At 47.4% G+C, this 16,864-nt stretch overlaps 1 protein-coding gene across 2 annotated transcripts in view; it reads right to left on the reverse strand.

Moving 5' to 3' along the window:
• The window catches only part of PSD3 (pleckstrin and Sec7 domain containing 3), a 521,964-nt gene that overhangs the window by 428,914 nt on the left and 76,186 nt on the right, over nucleotides 1-16,864 (reverse strand). For both annotated transcript variants that reach the window (XM_014593412.2, XM_014593413.2), the window contains exon 5: nucleotides 13,412-14,286. In XM_014593412.2, the coding sequence (XP_014448898.1) occupies nucleotides 13,412-14,170 (759 nt within the window). In that variant the 5' untranslated portion in view covers nucleotides 14,171-14,286. The remainder of the gene's footprint in view (nucleotides 1-13,411; nucleotides 14,287-16,864) is intronic.

Genomic DNA, 16,864 nt, shown 5'->3' on the forward strand with positions numbered 1-16,864 from the left:
CACCCAGGGGCTGTGCTCTGTAGCACTGTGCTGATCTGACCCTGAGCTAAGTGGAGGCAAGAATGCACGGATGCTTTCGTGCCATAGATCTTGGCTGACCTTGGCCCAACTGAAGTGGGCAGGGAGCCCACGGAACCCACGATCAAGGCTGATCTAAGGGGTCCCCACAAGCATCTTGTCTGGGAGAGCAGGGGGCAGACAAGCCCCCCCCCCATGCATATTGTTGTGAACTGCTGCGAACTGCGAGAGGTGTCACTCGTTTATAAAATTCGTTTTGCTCAAGGTCAAGGTCTGCTTACTCCAGGGGCGGGTTACCAGCTTGGATTTGCTGTGATCAGTACCAGAATTGTTCGTGGGCTTCAGCAAGACCGCAGTCCTTGCACAAGGAGCCTCATTCAGAGAAGTATCCTGGCCTCAGCCCCGCCTCCCTGCACCGGGACACAGTTTCAGATCCACAGATTTGGATCAAATTCATAGGACCGGGTTTCTGTGGTCTCTTAGCAACTCCGTGCAGAGTGACATGGCTGTCTGCCACATGGGAAAGGAAGCCTTCCAGAGTGAGGAGGACTCTTCCAGGTGCTGTGGAATGCTGCCATCGCTGATGTCGTTTCTTTATATTTATTTTTTTAGGTGATTTTTGCTCTAGGGTACATGTGCTTGCCAGAAAAACAGAGACAGAAAAACAAGAAATCACCCCTCAACGAGGATGGCCACATCACACTCCCTTCTCCACTCTCCTCTCAGGATTTTAGGCATGCACACACATGTGTGTGAGTTTTAAGCCACCAGGTCCAGGACTCGAACTGTATGTAGTCAACCACGACCGTGTCTAGGTTTTCTGGTTTTGATTCCAGTTCGTCAATGCTATATTAAAGGATGCACATGTTTAAAGCTGAAATATGCTTTTCAGGACATTTGGTTGTCTTCCACCAGTGTAGTCTATTCATTTATGTTTTATACCTTTAAGTGAAAGGTATACATTTACAAAACAGCAAGCTGAATTTCCGGTTGGAAAACAGATTCACTCTCAGTCTATACAGTCACGTCGTTGTTGTGTTTCTTTGCAATGAGTCAGAGGTTCACACAAGGCCTCAGGAGAAGCCCCAAACTCAGACCCTCTTTACCTCCTTTCAATTCCCCAAGCTTTCCCTTCCTTCCCTCTGATGGCCCCTAAAGTCTGTCTCCAATGAGACTCTTCCTCTGAACGAATGGGGTAAAGATGGGTCTCTTCTCCCGCTGGGATGTGCAGAGAGTTACGTATTAGCCTCGAACAGTCCTCACCCTGCTCTGAACTTACATGGAGGCTTTCACCTCGGTGTTTATCCCGCCAATCCTTCTCTTATCATTTTAAGTATCTGCCATGATGGTCAAATTTAGAGAGAGCAGGGGGAAAATCTTCTCTATTTTATAAAAGACTTACAGAAATATTTACTTTCTTTCTTTTCTTTTTTTTCTTTTTGGCTGGGAGGTGTGCTCGCTCACCAGAGAAAGACAGAGAGACAGAGAAAAGGAGCATGTACCCTTTCCCATGGGGGATGGTCATGCCACAATCCTTTCTCCTCCATCTCTCCCTCCTTTGGGGACTTTGGGCACACATGCACCTATGCCCGGCATGATTATCAAGCTGTTGAGTCTAGGACTTGAACCACACAGTCAGCCATATGGGATTCAGTTGCCTTAACCACTAGGCCACAGAACCAATCCACATTTAATAAATTAAGCTAATAACGCACAAGGTCATTTTCAGGGAGTAAAAACATTCCTGAGTTTACTGTTTTATAGACAGGCTCTAACATGTTGCATTCTTCTTGCCTCTACCTCCCAGCTGAAACCACAGGGTGCCACCATGCTCAGCTCTTTCTTCAAACAGAGTCTCCCTCTGTTGTCCAGACTGGCCTAGAGTTTGCGATCCTCCTGTCTCAGCCTCCCCAAGTTTCTGGGCTTACAGGTGCACACACCATAGCTGGCCTTTAGGTTGGACCTAGAATTGAACCTGGGCTTCCCAGGTGGTTCCAGCCTGCGGAGCTCAGCATCTTAGCAGGGCATGCTGCCACAGCTAGGCATTTTTTTTTTTATTTAAATTTTTGCTATAGAGAGCATGTGCTTGCCAGAGACACAGAAAGAGAGCTGGAAAATGAGAAATCAGTCCCCCCCCCCATGGGAGCTGGACACACTACAATTCCCTTCTCCTCCATTCTCTCAAGATTTGCGACATAAATGCACATGCACCTGGTGTATTTTTCAAGCCACTGGGTCAGGGACTCGGATCGCTCAGTTGGTCATGTGCAATTCAGCTGCCTTAACCTCCACGGCACTGGCTGGCCTTGCATTTACTCTTAATATATAGCTTCTAATTGGATTTATGTAATCCTTTTTTAATGTTTTCCTCAAAGAACTTCAGAGGCTACAAACACGGGAACACAATAAATGAACGAGAGGCAGCCAGTCGTAAGTGGTTCACAAAGGAACGTGGCAGGGTGGTGAGAGGGCGCTAAGGAAAAGCTCCACTTACGAAGGAAGACTGAGGTCGAGGAAGGGAAGAATTCTGCCTTAGCTTCCTAAATTGGCACAAACAGAAAAATAGGAATGATTTATTTAGGGTTAAGGTATTTATTGATTTATTTTTTATGCCAGAAGAGAGAGAGACAGAGGGAAGGCACCTCTCCAAGGGGCCTGGCCACGTTGTAATATTTTTTCCTTCAATTCTCCATGCTGTCAAGATCATGGATGTGCATGTCTGCACACAGCGTGTTTTTCAAGCACACAGGGTCAGGATTTGAACCCAGGTTGAGCAGGTGGGATCTGTTTCCTCTGCACAGCACCTTAACCCCTACATTATAGGACGGGCCCTATTTCTTTATTTTATGGGCTATTTAAAGCATGGAGTAAAGTTGGTTCTCTGGAATAATTGTTATTGCTGTTGGGGAGATACTACTTGCCATTTTTATTCACAAAATATTAGGTTGTTGGAAAAGTCATGACGCATTGCATTAAAAAATACATCATGACTTTTCCGACAACCAACAGATCTAGAAAAAAATCTTTGTCAGTACTCTCGGCACAGGCATGCCCAAGAACTCCTAAAACATTAACCTGACATATAAAAGCGTTTTCATAAAAAAGAGTCCCATGCTCGATTTATGACCCCAGAGACAGGAGTTTTCTTCCCCTGCGGACTGGTGTCCCAACAATGCCAGCCCCTCTTGCTTGTTGAGTCACCAGCGTGGGTGGCCTCCCAGCTCCTGCCTCACCAGTGTCAAGGGGGGTTGATCTTCCCAGGCTGGATCCATCCTGTATCCAAGTCTCAACTCAAATGTCATTTATGCTGTGACGAACTGGTCATTCTACTGCCTCCACCCCATCCCTTCCATGTTCTCTTCTGTTCTTTTCTCCCCCCTCCCTTTTTTTTCTTTTTACGAGTGAGAGGGAAAAAGAGAGCTAAAAGGAGAGAGACAGGAATAGGTGTTTTTTATGAGTCTTGCCTTTTCTTTACTCTCCTCCGCCAGCCTCCTAATTAGCTAGGATTATGGTCCTGCATGATCATGCCTAGTGTGTCCAGGTTGGCCTGGAAACTGAACCCAGGCCTCCTGTGAGGCCCCCGCCTCAAGCAGTGGCACTTCCTGTGCACCTCCAGGTCTGGCCCCCTCTGCTTTCCTTTCATAGAAGCACTTGCCACAATCCGAAGTCGCTATGATCATGCCTTCATACTTACTGGCCATTCCTCACTCCCCCTAGAACACAGAGCCTGTTGGTCCTCCTTGCTGCTGTCTTTCTAGAGCCTGGAACAGTGCCAGCCACGTGGTTGGTGCTTGCTAAATATTTAGCGAATGAATGATTCCAAGAGTCATTTGTTCAGCAACTTTATTCACCCAGGATGCTACCAGAGTTCTAGAAATAAAAAGCTTCAGCTCTGAAGAGACAGAATCAGAAGGAAAAATCCATATAAGATCTCAGGAGATGTTCTGTGTGGTGAACCACTCAACCCCTCGCACAGAGCCTTTTCACTTTTACTCTACATAATCAGCAAGCGTGTTTTTTGTTGTCTAGTTCCCTGGCCAGCGGTGGATTAGAGGAAGTACATTAGAGGGCCGGTCATGATGGCACCGCCATAGTGCAGCTCTGTGATGCTCGAGCCACAGGGGAAGGTCCCAGGTTCACCCCGAGGTCTCCCTGTGCACACCAGGCACGTGTGCCCGTGGTCCTGGCTGGCTGAGGGTGGATCATGGCATGAAGACACTGTTGGGCCCCCTAGTTCCTCACATGGAATACATAAATAAACTTCTAGTGTGTTAGAGGCAGACATGCTAATGACAAGAAGAGGCTGGTGTGGAGGAAACAGAATTACTGGAAAGCAAAGGAGAACTCAGAAACTAAACTATAGGGGTAGGGGGAATTAAGTATAAAGCAAATACTCTTACAGATCTACAGGTACCAGCAAGCAACACCTGTTACTACAGCAATTACTGATGTTATCAAACTAAATTGTGCTATACGCATACTGTCTAAGGAAACAGGAAAACAGCACATGTAAAATGCTTCTCAGTAAAGTTTTTATCCAGAACATCATTTAAAAAAATTGTTTCTTTGAAGGGCAAGCAAAAATTTGGTTTTCTAAGAGAATTTCTGTAGAATATATTGAAAAAACTCCCATTCCTTACATCTTTTTTTTTTTTCTTCCTCCCTCTCTCCCTCCCTCCTTCCTTTCCTCACCCCTTCCCTTTCCTTTCCCTCCTCCTGAAAATTAGAATTATGTGGCTAATCATGTGACTCTCTTACCTCGGGTAGCTAGAGCACAGAGCCATATTTGAGTTTCAAGCCTATCCACTCTGTAGGCCTTACAGCATGTACTTCTGGGTTCTTCTAAACTGAACCTGGTATTTTCTTGATCTTGACTCTTGCTTACATATTTTCCTAGACTTGATATTTTATTGCCATGTAATTTCACCATTATTTTTATTTGATATTTGTGTTATTGTTCCAGGATACTGGCAACCCTCAATGGAAGAAGACCATGTCTATAACAACTGACCTCCCTGCATATGACAGAGATGACTGGACTGACGTCATCATTCCCACAGGTTGAGGATTCAATGAAGGGCCACCAAGCTCCCCTGGATAATGGGAGATTTTCAAATGATAAAACACCAGACAAGTTTGAAGAATGCCCTGGGACATTTTACCCCTTAATCTGTTGGATCTGATCATTGAAAGGTGAATACATCACACATCCTGAAAATTGAAAGTTCAATTCCAAAAAGTTAAAATGGACTAAATATAATCACAGGAAATATGCACAATATGGAGGACAGCCAAAAAGAGTCGCAGCTGCTGATTGCCATGAGACAAGGAAAGTGACTTCCTAAAAACCAGGGCTGCAATAGCCCAACAATGCTAGCTCACCCCCTGCTTCCCCTTTTGTTTTTCATGGATAAGGTGCAGGTCAAGGAACCCCAACAGCCCAGTTCAGGGACTGAGGTGTTACCTCTGAGCCACTATCCAGTCCTCCACCCAAGGAGTGTTGCCTTGAATCCTTCATTTAGGATTAAGTAGCCTTGAGGGTTTTGTTATGTAAACCAGGAGTTCTAACTAAATCACCAAGAGGTGGGAGAGTTTTGTTCAAGGGCACAAAACTGAAACTGAGACAATCTACTGGGACTAATTCCAGCTGAGTGAGAAGACTCTTCACTATTTTAGGTCTTAATTCATGATTGGAACTGGTTTTCAATCATTACTTTGCTGAATATTTATTCCAGGGATGATCACAAAAAATAACCCCTTTCAGCACATTGGTTTATTTCCTTTTAATATGTGTTGACAGAAATAACCAACTCTGTAAAATATAATAATTAATGTGGTTTATTTCTAAGCATGAATTTGAGTGACCCAGGCCTGGAGAAGAGATAAAGCATGCCATTCTTGGGGTGATCAGGTACAAGGGTTCCTTTTATTTGATTTTGAGAGTGAGAGACAGATTTTGGAATTTAGTGAAGACTTTTTCCATTGTTTTATCCCAAAAAGGTGGGACTTGTGGAAGGGGAGAGGGTCGAAGGTTCTAGAAGGGCTTTACCGTTTTTAGGTTGGTGATTGGAAAAGGTTGCCAGGTTAGAAAGAACTACTTTAGCAGAGATAAAGAAGCTTAATATACATCACAAAGATGCTATACTAGGGACAGAATGTAGGAAGAGTCCTGGTACCAATGGTTCAAAATGGTCTGTTAATGTTTGTGGGCGTGACTTCCTCTAGACTCCCTGGAAAAAACTTTGGGAATAGGAAAAAGTCTGTCCTCATATGGAAGGGGGAAGAGTACAATTTCTTTTTGTACAACTATAAAAAATAATTCAACTTTAATCTTTGTGTCTAATCTCTCAGGCAAAATCTAATTTAACACTCAAGATTAGAAAATGTGGTATATATTGGTATAAAACTGGTATAAAATCTAAAAAGTTTTTTAAGATTGTCCTAGGGTGCAGGTGTTTGGCAGAGATAGAAAGAAAGCGAGAGAAAGGAGAAAACACTCCTCGATGGGGCTGGGTCACACCAAAATCTCTTCTCCATTTCTCCAGGCCTGTCAGGATTTGGGGCAGGCACACGTACATGCCTGACATAATTTTCAAGCTCCCAAGGCCAGGATTCAAGCTGTAGTGTGTGTGGGAATACAGCTTCCTTAACTACTAGTCTACAGGACCTGCCCAACATAAAATGCTTTAAAAATGTCTTTTAGTTCCTGTTTGTCCTCTGAATGCTGGAGAAGCATCTAATTTTACCAATAAAGATGTTTCCCAGGACAGAGAGATTTCACAATAGGAGAGATGTGTAGAAACTTGCAATCAATAGCAGTAACTCTGGCTGTGTTTCCACAAATCAGGCCCAAATGGATTGGCAAGAACTGGCTTAATATCATGAAGTGGAGGGGGAAATAGTCTAGTCTTTGACAAGTGAGGAGGTAAGAGTTATGGCCTCCTTCAGGTACCTTGAATTGGAGAGAGGGCAGAACCCTTATGTCTCAGCTGCCAGTCCTGTTGCTTTTCAAACTGTCAGAGGACTCCAGAGCTCTCTTCCCTCCTCTGCCAGTGGTAGATAGAAATGCTGAGGTGTATGTCATTTTTTTTGTTTGTTTGTTTTAATTTTTTAGGTTTTTGCCATGTGTTTGTCAGAGAGAGAGAGAGGGAAAATAAGAAATCACTCCCCAGAGGGGGTGGCCATGCCATAATCCCTTCTCCTCCATCCTCCTCCTAGAATTTTGAGTACACATGCACACGCACCCAGAACGACTTCCAAACTGCCAGGTCTGGGATGTGAACCATGGTTGTCCATGTAGTAGTCCAGCACCTTATCCACCACACCACCTGCTGGCCCCAAGGTGTATGTAATTCTTGAGGGTAGCACCTACATGATGACCAATAGGACCACTGTTGTGAATGTCCAAGAAAGCATAAGAAGAGGAAAGGCGCAGAAGAGTGTTGTGATGGGAACCTCAAGGCAAAGTGCAAGATGGAGAACTAAAACCTGTTCTGCTGTCTTGGGGTTTATACACCCAAGTAATAGATCAAGTCCTGTCCATCAGAACCAAGGCCACGGAAAATCGACTTGAGATGAGCTTTTCAGTCCAGGCGGCACTGTCTTCTAAATACCAGAATCTTTTCAAATGAATGTATCACTGCACATTTACCTAAAGCACACTTAAAATGTCTACATGGGCATTTGTGCACGCTCACGCTCTCTCTTTTAATTTCTTATTAAAATTTCAAAATTACTCACCCAGACGGATGAATATACGGACAGAATTATTTAGGATATGTTTTATTGACAAGGTAGTTTCTAAACTGAGGCCAGAAAACTCTAAAGGCTCGATTAATGAAGTGTTTACTCCAGATGAGGTAAAGGACTGCTTCCTGGGTTTAAGTAGGCCGGGAATTCTGACTGTACAGTTACCACAAGGGAATTCCATCCAGCTTGAAGCTGGTCACAGAAGGGAAGATCAATCCTTTGAGGACAGTTCGTGACACTGGTCCTAAAATTTATGGTGGGAATTGGTGTTACTACTCAAAGAAGCACTTGCTTTTGTATATTCCTGAATTCCTAGCTCCCCACTACAATCCCAATTTTCCCTAAAAACAGGTTAGCCCACATGGCTGTGTGTAACTTTTCTGGAGTGAAGTGATTGGACAAAACAATTCATCTTTCAGGGCGAGCCATTAGTGCAGTGGTAATGTAACTGGACTTGCATAGGAAGGTCCCAGGTTTGCACCCTGGAGCCTCCCTGAATATGCTGGGTCCATATGAGTGGGCCCATAGTACAGGCTGGAGGGGCTTGTCTCTTTCTCTCATGAAAAAACTAAATTAAAAAAGACTTGAACACAAACAAAAAAAATTAATCTTTAGGGACAAGATAAAGTAGGTAAAATTAAATTGTTTAATATTTTGATGTCATTAGACAGCTTTGTTCCCTCTCTGGATTCGTTGTTTCATCGTTGCCATGGAATGTTAGAACTAGAAAAACCTCAGAGAGCAAAGAGCAGCCGAGTCTGTCCAGCGAGTTTGCAGAAGCCACACAGCCAGTTACTCAGCAAAACCAGACCTACTGCGTCAACTCTTGAATCTCTGTGCCCATGACCTTGACGCTAAATAAAAACTTTCAAGGTACTTTACGGACGTACTTTGGATGTTGGTTTTATTTTAAGGGATAATAGCCCCCAATATGGGGAGTTAAAACTATTTTTTTCAGTCCACTAGGAAGGCCTTCCTGTAAGAAACTAGACCCGCATTTTCACTCATCAGACCAACGGCCAGCCACAGACCCCTGTCACCCTTTCACACAAACCTCTCACTACGCCCTGGTCCATCTTGCTCATTCTCACTCTGCTTTAAAGTCCTTAACACTCTCAGAAGCTGCTGACAAAAACTCGAGAAGTTGATTACTTTTGGGGACCTACAGTAAGAGGGGAAGAGAAAATGAAGACCAACATGGAAATTTAAAGTTACTGGTGGAAATTGTATGAGGTTTATAAAAATGGCATTTTGGGGAAAATTTTATTTTATTTTTAAAATTTTTGCCACAGGGTGCGTGTGCTCACCAGAGAGAGAGAGAGAGAGAGAAAGAGAGAGAAAGAGAGAGGGAAAATGAGCCATCACACCCCTGGTAGGAGGTGGGAATGGCCATACCACAATCCCTTCTCCTCCATTCTCCTTCTGGGATTTTTGGGCATGCATGCACACATGCCTGGCATGATTTTCAAGTAATCAGGTCTGGAACTCAAATCATGGTCAGCCATGTGGGAATCCAGCACTTTAATCTCCACTCCACCTGTTGACCCCATTGGGAGAACTTTTGTTAAAAGTAAGTATGTAGTGCTAATTTTCTAAAATCTTTTTTAAAAAGTAATTATTTATTTATTTAATTCCATTTGTTACTATTATTTTTTTGATATGATGAGAGAGAGAGGGAGAACGAGAGAGAGAGCGAGAGCGAGAGAGAGAGAGAGAGAGAGAGCAAGCAAGCCACCAGGTCTAGGACTTGAACCTTGGTCAGCCATGTGGATGTCCGGTGCCTTTAACCTCCACGCCACCTGTCAGCCCCTCTAAAACCTTTCATTTACCAAAAGTCACTGCTATTTTATGACAAAATATGTAAGGTTTGAAGACCTAGTAAAAAAATTTTTTTAATATGTAGCAATTTCCCCAAAACGGTTTTAGAGAAAGTTTGTTTTTCCTCTCTTTTGAACTGTTTCCATTTTTCCTTGCCTTTGTATGTTAAGCCCCAAACTCAAATGGAATGTTGCCAGTTCTTCCGATTCCCACTGAGGGCAGGGGACTGGGGACCAGGCTTTCCCTTACCCCAGGCCACAGGTGTTTTCTGATTCACACGAAGACCTACTACAGGGATGGGAGAGCCCTCACCGGTACTGCTCCTAGCTGAAAACCCACGTCCTTCACCACTTCTAGAGAACCAGCTGTACTCCTTCCTGCTGGTCACTAAATCTAATCCTCCCGAGGCTCCTTCATCCACCTTCTCCATCAGAGAAATTAGGCATTGAATAGAGACCACCAGGCTCCCTAGAAATGTCAGGTTATTCTCTCTTCTACTCTGTCTGTGGCTAATCACAGAAAAACACCTGTGTCTGGATAATTTATAAAAATAGAGATTTACTCAATTCCAGTTTGGAGGTACAAGCCCCAGGGGCCACAACATGGCAGAGTGCAGGTGCATGTGCTTCTGTGTTCACATGTCTGTTCTGGTCTGCTTCCTTCTTTATAAACCCGCCAGCAGTCAGTCATGGGGGCCTTGTCCTGACGACCTTAATCCTAATCTCCTACCAGGGGCCTCCTCTTTCAACACTACAGCTGGGTTAAGGTTTCGTCCTCTTAATCCCGTCACAGGCAAATCTCAGCACATGAGTTTAGGGAGAATGTTTAAACCTTAGCACCTTCCAAGGAAATCCGGCCAAGCTGGAAAGAAGGGGAAGGAGGCTGAAAGAGCCGCAGCCTTGGGTAGACATGAGAGCTGACATGGGCCTCCATGCCCCAGTCTTCAGCCCCAGCAAGTTCCTGATCTTCCTCAACCCCACTGCTCGCCTCCCCCTTGGTGAAGTGGGGATAAGATGAGTGCACATCCTCATGAACTCTGAGGTATTAATAAGAGAAAATACTGCAGTGGAAGTCTTCGGTAGGACACAGAGTGCTAGTTCGGGCTTTCACAAAGTCCAGTCCTAGTGAAAATCCAGAACCCAGCCTTGCCCCACTGGTGACGTCATTAGTCACAAACTGAGCCCTAGTGCTGGAAGCCACATGGCAGACCGTGGGTTGGCTCCTGGGTCAGCTTGAAAATATGCCAAGTGCACTTGTGGGTGATCAAGACCCCGAGGAGCTGAAGGGCTGAGGAGAGGGGACGTTGGCAGCATGAAGAGACCTTGTTGAGGGTGCATCTCTCTCTGCCCCTGTCTCGTGTGTGCATGCACATGCTCTCCACATGAATAAACTAAATCAGCTTCAAGGAAAAAGAGCCTAGTGATTTGATCACTGCACTCCTCCAAATACCTAGACGGGTGAGAGTCAACAGTGTCTGCTCTGCAATCCAGGGTGTTTCAACACCAAGAGGACCGATTTAGCCATTGGGAGTACTACAGAAAAGGTGTGCACCTGAAGACTCAGATTTTCTTCCTCGGGAAGTTCCCACAAGGACTCAGCCCTACATTAACATGCAGGAAAGCGCTTATTTCTGTATGACCGACATTAACTTTAATAATCTAACTGACCCCATGTCTCATGAGCACCTCAAGTGAAAGGTCCCGCTGGGTAATCAAGGGCCTCAGTGGGTTTTAATCATTCTTTTGACACTTTACTACAACTCATATAGGTACATTCTAAAACATGAACGGGTTGTGTATTCGCATACACTAATCCTTCACATCCTCAAGGTCCCTTAATCTGCTCAGGGATGGACCGATGGAAAGACTGTGGATGTGGTTCCTTTTTCTAACCTCCACACAGGGCAGGGCTTGTCTGGTTAATAACAACAGCTGTGAGGTACGTAAGAATCTGTGCATCTGCAACTCCACTCTCTGCCCACAGCAGAAGGTATCACACGTCTGCCCAGCAAGGCCAAAGAAAAGCTGCTGTAGTCCTCCTCCTCACTCCACCCTCGCCTCCAGCAACCTGGCCCCCCTGCTCTTATCTGGCACCCCCTGATCTCGCTTCTCCCTCCAGAAAGCTCGATGGAGGGCCCTTTCACCAGCCAGCACATTAGTACTCAGATCTCCACGGCAGGGGGCATCCTTGGGGTTTTCGGGGTGGGGAAATGAGAACCCTGAGTGATTAGGACTTGGACTTGGGACTTCTGACTTTCTGCCAGGAATCCTGCATCCTTAGTTCAGATGCAACAGAAGTCTGGATGCCCCTGACAGAGGGGGCTACATGAGGCCACACTTGGACTAACCCCCAGCGCCTCTCCCCAGGGAAACAGCAGCAGCTCTGAGACTCTGGCCTGGATCTGGCAGGCGGGAGGGGACGGTGGGGAGGATGGGCTTCTGAGCAGTCAGACCAGCACTAAAGTCCAAGAACAGCCACTGCGTGACCCACATAGAGGGACTGGGCTCTGACGCACTCACGGGAATGTCATTGCCCCTGAATCCCCATAGGAAATGAGAGACACGAGAAGCACAACGGAATGCAAACTATTCCTTCAGGAAGCAAGCTAGCATCTCCTCTACCAGCCGGCCCACCGGGGAGAACGGGGACTCCTCTTTCCCCCCTGAGACTGGGCAGGCCCTTCCTTGAAAAGCGGAAAGGTGAGATGGGTCGCAAACACGCAGGTGGGAGAGCAGAGGCCAGATGACCAGCCTCCCCTCGGAGTCCATGGAAGGCCCATACCCTTGTGAATTTCCTCCATTTCATGGCGACGCCCCTGGCAGTGCCCTCCATGCCAACCTTCCACACACTCTATCTCATCTCCCCAAGCCCAACCCGCACGCCCTTCCTTGTCCCCCAAACTCATGCAAAGGACAGCACATTGTCTGTGCCCTCGGGAAAGAGAAGATGACAGCATAACTCAGATGTGCCCACTTGTTTTGAGAGCAGTGCATCTGAGCTGGGGGCTGAGAGCAGGTACCAGCGTGATGGGGGACTGGACCAGAGGCGCTGGGAATAAAAGGTTCACAGCACAGAGCAGGCACCGCGTTATCAGAGCAGAGCCCGTAAGAGTCCCAGGACCCCTGGAGGCCCTCGAGGGGACCTTTCCTCTTTAGATGAGAATTAGAGGCTGCCATCCCAGGTGGCACAGCCACTGGGGGGTGGGGAAGCAGTCCTGGGCTCTAGAAGGTCAGTGGTCAAGGATGACAGTGAGGTCATGGCTGAGTTCTCGGGCTGCGGTTGGGTTTTGAAACCCACCACCACTGACGCCTCCCCCCACCATGGCTCCCACTGTCCGTTCTGGAGAATAGGTTTTGCTTTGCCCCATCCTTTGAGAAGGAGGAGGAGCGTTTTGCTCAGCCTCCACTGCATTTTCAGCTCTGGAGTCAGGGTCCAGACCTCTGTGGCTCAGAGGGGTTGAGGATGAGTGGGGCGTGAGAAAACACCTAGCCTAAGGCTTTGGGCCAGAGGGACCAGCCAGTGCCCGGCACCCCCAGTGCTTCCCTCTGCTCTTCCCCTGAGAGTCTGCACTTCCCAGCCCAACTCTCCCTCAGGCCCCCTTGGGCAGAGATCTTGGGCAACAGTCCGGCTGCCCCTCATTGTCTCCATCCAAACGAATTGTTTCCAGTGGATGAGAAGGTGGTTGAGCACAGCACCTGGCTGGGGAAGAGGGCGGCTGGTGGGTACCTCAGAAGGCGGCCCATCCACTGCAGGTGGGGAACCAGGTGGAATCGGGGCCCTCTTTGGAATGGCTGGAGACTGGGGATCCAGATGCACGAGTTCTTACCTTGAGAGGCTGAGCGGCAGGCAGGGCCGGGTAGCTCTGGCTGGTCTGAACGCGCGGGCAGTATCTGCAGAGCTGTGCCCTTTTCCCTTGACCCCTGGTACCTGGACCGTCTTCACAGTTCAGTGGGGGCACCTGGCAGGCTGCCGCACCTCTCGGCACAGCCTGGTAGCCCCCGTCGGCAGCCTGGGCCAAGGTGGCCTGTGGGATCGAGCATCCCGAGGCATCCCTGGGCCGGAGCTCTCTCCCCGACAGGTCCCGGAGGGCAGGAGTGACCGGCCAGTAATTCCAGCCTGCAGAGGGGTCGCTGGGACCATCGCTCATGACAGGCACCGTGCTGGGCAGCCTGCCTGGCAGGGGCGGCCGCCGCCCACAGCTCTGAGTGTCAGGGCTCAGGCACCACCTGCGATGCAGGGAGCCGCACACGCCCCAGGTCCTCACCGTCCCATCCCGGGCTCTCTCCTTTGCCTCCTGCTCCTTCGGGGCAGAGCAAACGAAAGCAGCTGGCCGCTCCCTCCCAGGCCCTTCCTTCTGCCGGCTAGCAGGGGGAGCGGCCAAGCCTTGTGTGCGCCTGAGGCCCCAGCCTGCCAAGAAGCCGGTCCCGGGACTGGGGAAAACGTGTCCCTCCTCCAGGCCCCCTGGGGCTGCTGTCCAGGCCACAGCGGCTGGAGACTGGGCGGGGAGAGCTGGGGCAGGGGGGGCCTGCAGCTGGGTGTAGAGGAAGGAAGTTTTCATCTGCTGTTGCCGGGGCTGCTCAGCCATTTCCTCCAAGGGGGTAGGGCTGGTCCTTGCCAGCTTCGTTCAGACCTTGGTGCCCCAGGACGGGAGCGGCAGCAGCTGTGGACAGATGTGACTCAGCTTCATGGTTCCAGGCCAGCCTGAGGAAGCAAACGACACACTTTCAACACCCAGGGAAGTCTCCCAGGAGGGGTCAGGGATGGTCTTGGTGGTGAATCTGGGCTCTGCACTCATTTCAGACAGTCAGATGGTGGAGGTGAAGACAGACTTAAGAGTGGGGGGTGGGAGGGGGCCCTGAGGCTCAGCCCGTCTCGCCATCCCTGTCCACATGGAACTGCCTTTCTCCTCTGCCCCCTTTCTCGTCTGTGACATAAAATCAGGTCATGGTTCGGTCTCCAATTCTGTATCAGTTTCACCTGTTGTTTGGTGTCTGACCTCGGAGACTCTGTGGTTTATAAAGGAAGCTCCAATAAACTTCAAAGTGTAATAGCAATCTACTTTGCTTGCACTGATTTTCATTAAGCACTTTAAAGACCTCTGATAAGGAGAGTTATAAATGACCTCAATGGTTAAAATCTGGTTAACAGTTCTCTGGGAGTAGTTCCGGACCCCACATAAAAATACTTGATTGGTGCTGTGGTCTGAATGTGTGCCCTCCAAATGCAGGCATTGCCGATGTGATGGGATTAACAGGTGGGGCCTTAGAGAGGCAGTTAGGCTGGGAGGGGTCTTTTTATGAATGGCATTCAGGCCCTTATTTTTATTTATGTAAAAAAAATTTTTTTTGAGAGATTTTTGTTGCTATTGGGTGTGTGCGCTCACTGGAGAGACAGAGAGAAACAGAGAGACAAAAACCGAGAAATCACCCCCCAGGAGAAAGGCCACACTGCAGTCCCTTCTCCTCCATTCTCCTCTTGGGAATCTTGGGCACACATGCACACATGCCCGGCGAGAGTTTTAAGCTGCAGGGTCTGGGACTCTGCCATCTGCTGGTCCCCACTCAGGCCCTTATTAAAGTGGATTCACATGCCTTCAGCTAACTTGACCCCTGCCCTCTGTCACGTGGGCACGAATGTCCTCTCTTCCAGCAGAGGCAGTCCTTACCAGACAATGAGCTGCTAGTGCCTTGACCTTGGGCTTCCCAGCCTTAGCACTGTCAGAAACACTTTCCTGTTCTTCATAAATTACCCAGTCTCTGGTATTTTGTTATAGCTGCTTAAAGTAGACTAAGACACTTGGCATTACATGCTCTCCCCCCAAAAAAAGATGAAAATGAGAAAACGGAAAGAAGAAAAACATATTATCCAGGTAACACAGCAGTCTGGAGATTTTTTTTTCTTTCTTTCTTTCTTTAATTTTGTCTTCTTGTAGAATAATAGCTGTCCTGTTTTGAAAATGTGGACTCTTATTTTCCTAACCAATATAAGAGGTCATTAAAAATTATAGTTGAAGAAATGCAAGGCAAAAGGAAGAAAATCCACCTGAAGGCATAGCAGGCAAATTCACATTTGGGGTGTTTCTGTGGGCTCAGTGTCTCTCATAATGGGAAAGAGCCCACACTACCCTGTGAAATAACTTGCTTGACCATTGTAATCACTCAGCAAATAATTTTCTTTTTTTGAGAGATTTTTGCTATAGGGAGCGTGTGCTCGCCAGACAGACAGAGAGAGACAGAGAGACAGAAAGCAGGAAATCACCCCCCAGGGGGGATGGCCACGCTGCAATCCCTTCTCCTCCATTCTCTTCTCGGAATCTTGGGCACGCACGCACACGCACCCAGCGTGAGTTTAAGCCACCGGGTCCAGGACGCGAACCACAGTCGACTACGTGGGAGTCCAGTGACATAGCCATTACACTAACTGCTGGTCTCCAGCAAATAATAATTTTTCTGAGTAAATGTCAATAATGGAAATAGCTGGTCTTCATATAGGACAGAGATTAGGGTGAGAAGGGAATCTCATTTTGTTTTAGCTCCTAAACATACTTTCCATACAAGGGCACTTCTAAAGGTTTGTGGGAAAACGGAATTAAAACATGAGCTTATCTTAGAGGAAAAAAATGTCAAAGTACATGCAGTGTTCCCTCTCTGTTTTCATTCATGCATGTGTGATTGTGAAAGGGAGAGAGAGGAGCACCCTTCATAGGGTCTGGTCATACCTAAACTCCCTTCTTCCAGTCCATTGTACAATATCCCAGGTACTCGCGTGTGTTCCCAGCATGTTTCAGACTGACCGGGCCAGGGAATCAAACTGATGTCGCCAGCTACTCTTGAGCAGTGCATTACCACTGTGCCACAAAGCAGGTCCTTGTTTTTTGGTTTTTGTTCATAATAAATATTTCTCAACAACTTTTTCCCCACATACCATATTTCATTCCAGGCACAATTCAACACAATCCTCTGAAGCCGGTGGCCTTCTTTCCACTTTGCAGTGAAGAAATGTGCGGCTCAGGGAAGTGAAATCTCCAACCTCTAGTGGCTTTTAAACCCCCAGCGGGTGACACCAACTGTCCCAAATAGACAGGGGCTTTAAAGAGCTATGAGAAAGGACATTTCCCTGCAACTCCTTAATCTCTTTCCGCTCTAGACATTCAACTTCCAAACAAATGAAGCATCAGAGAATTCATGGAGCTGATGGTGCATCTAGGACACTTATGTCTTCTTTCTTTCTTCCTTCCTTCCTTCCTTCCTTCCTCCCTCTCTCTTTCTCTCCCTCCCTC

This window comes from Tupaia chinensis, unplaced genomic scaffold (assembly GCF_000334495.1).
Source record: "Tupaia chinensis unplaced genomic scaffold, TupChi_1.0 Scaffold140548_1, whole genome shotgun sequence".
NCBI lineage: Eukaryota > Metazoa > Chordata > Mammalia > Scandentia > Tupaiidae > Tupaia > Tupaia belangeri.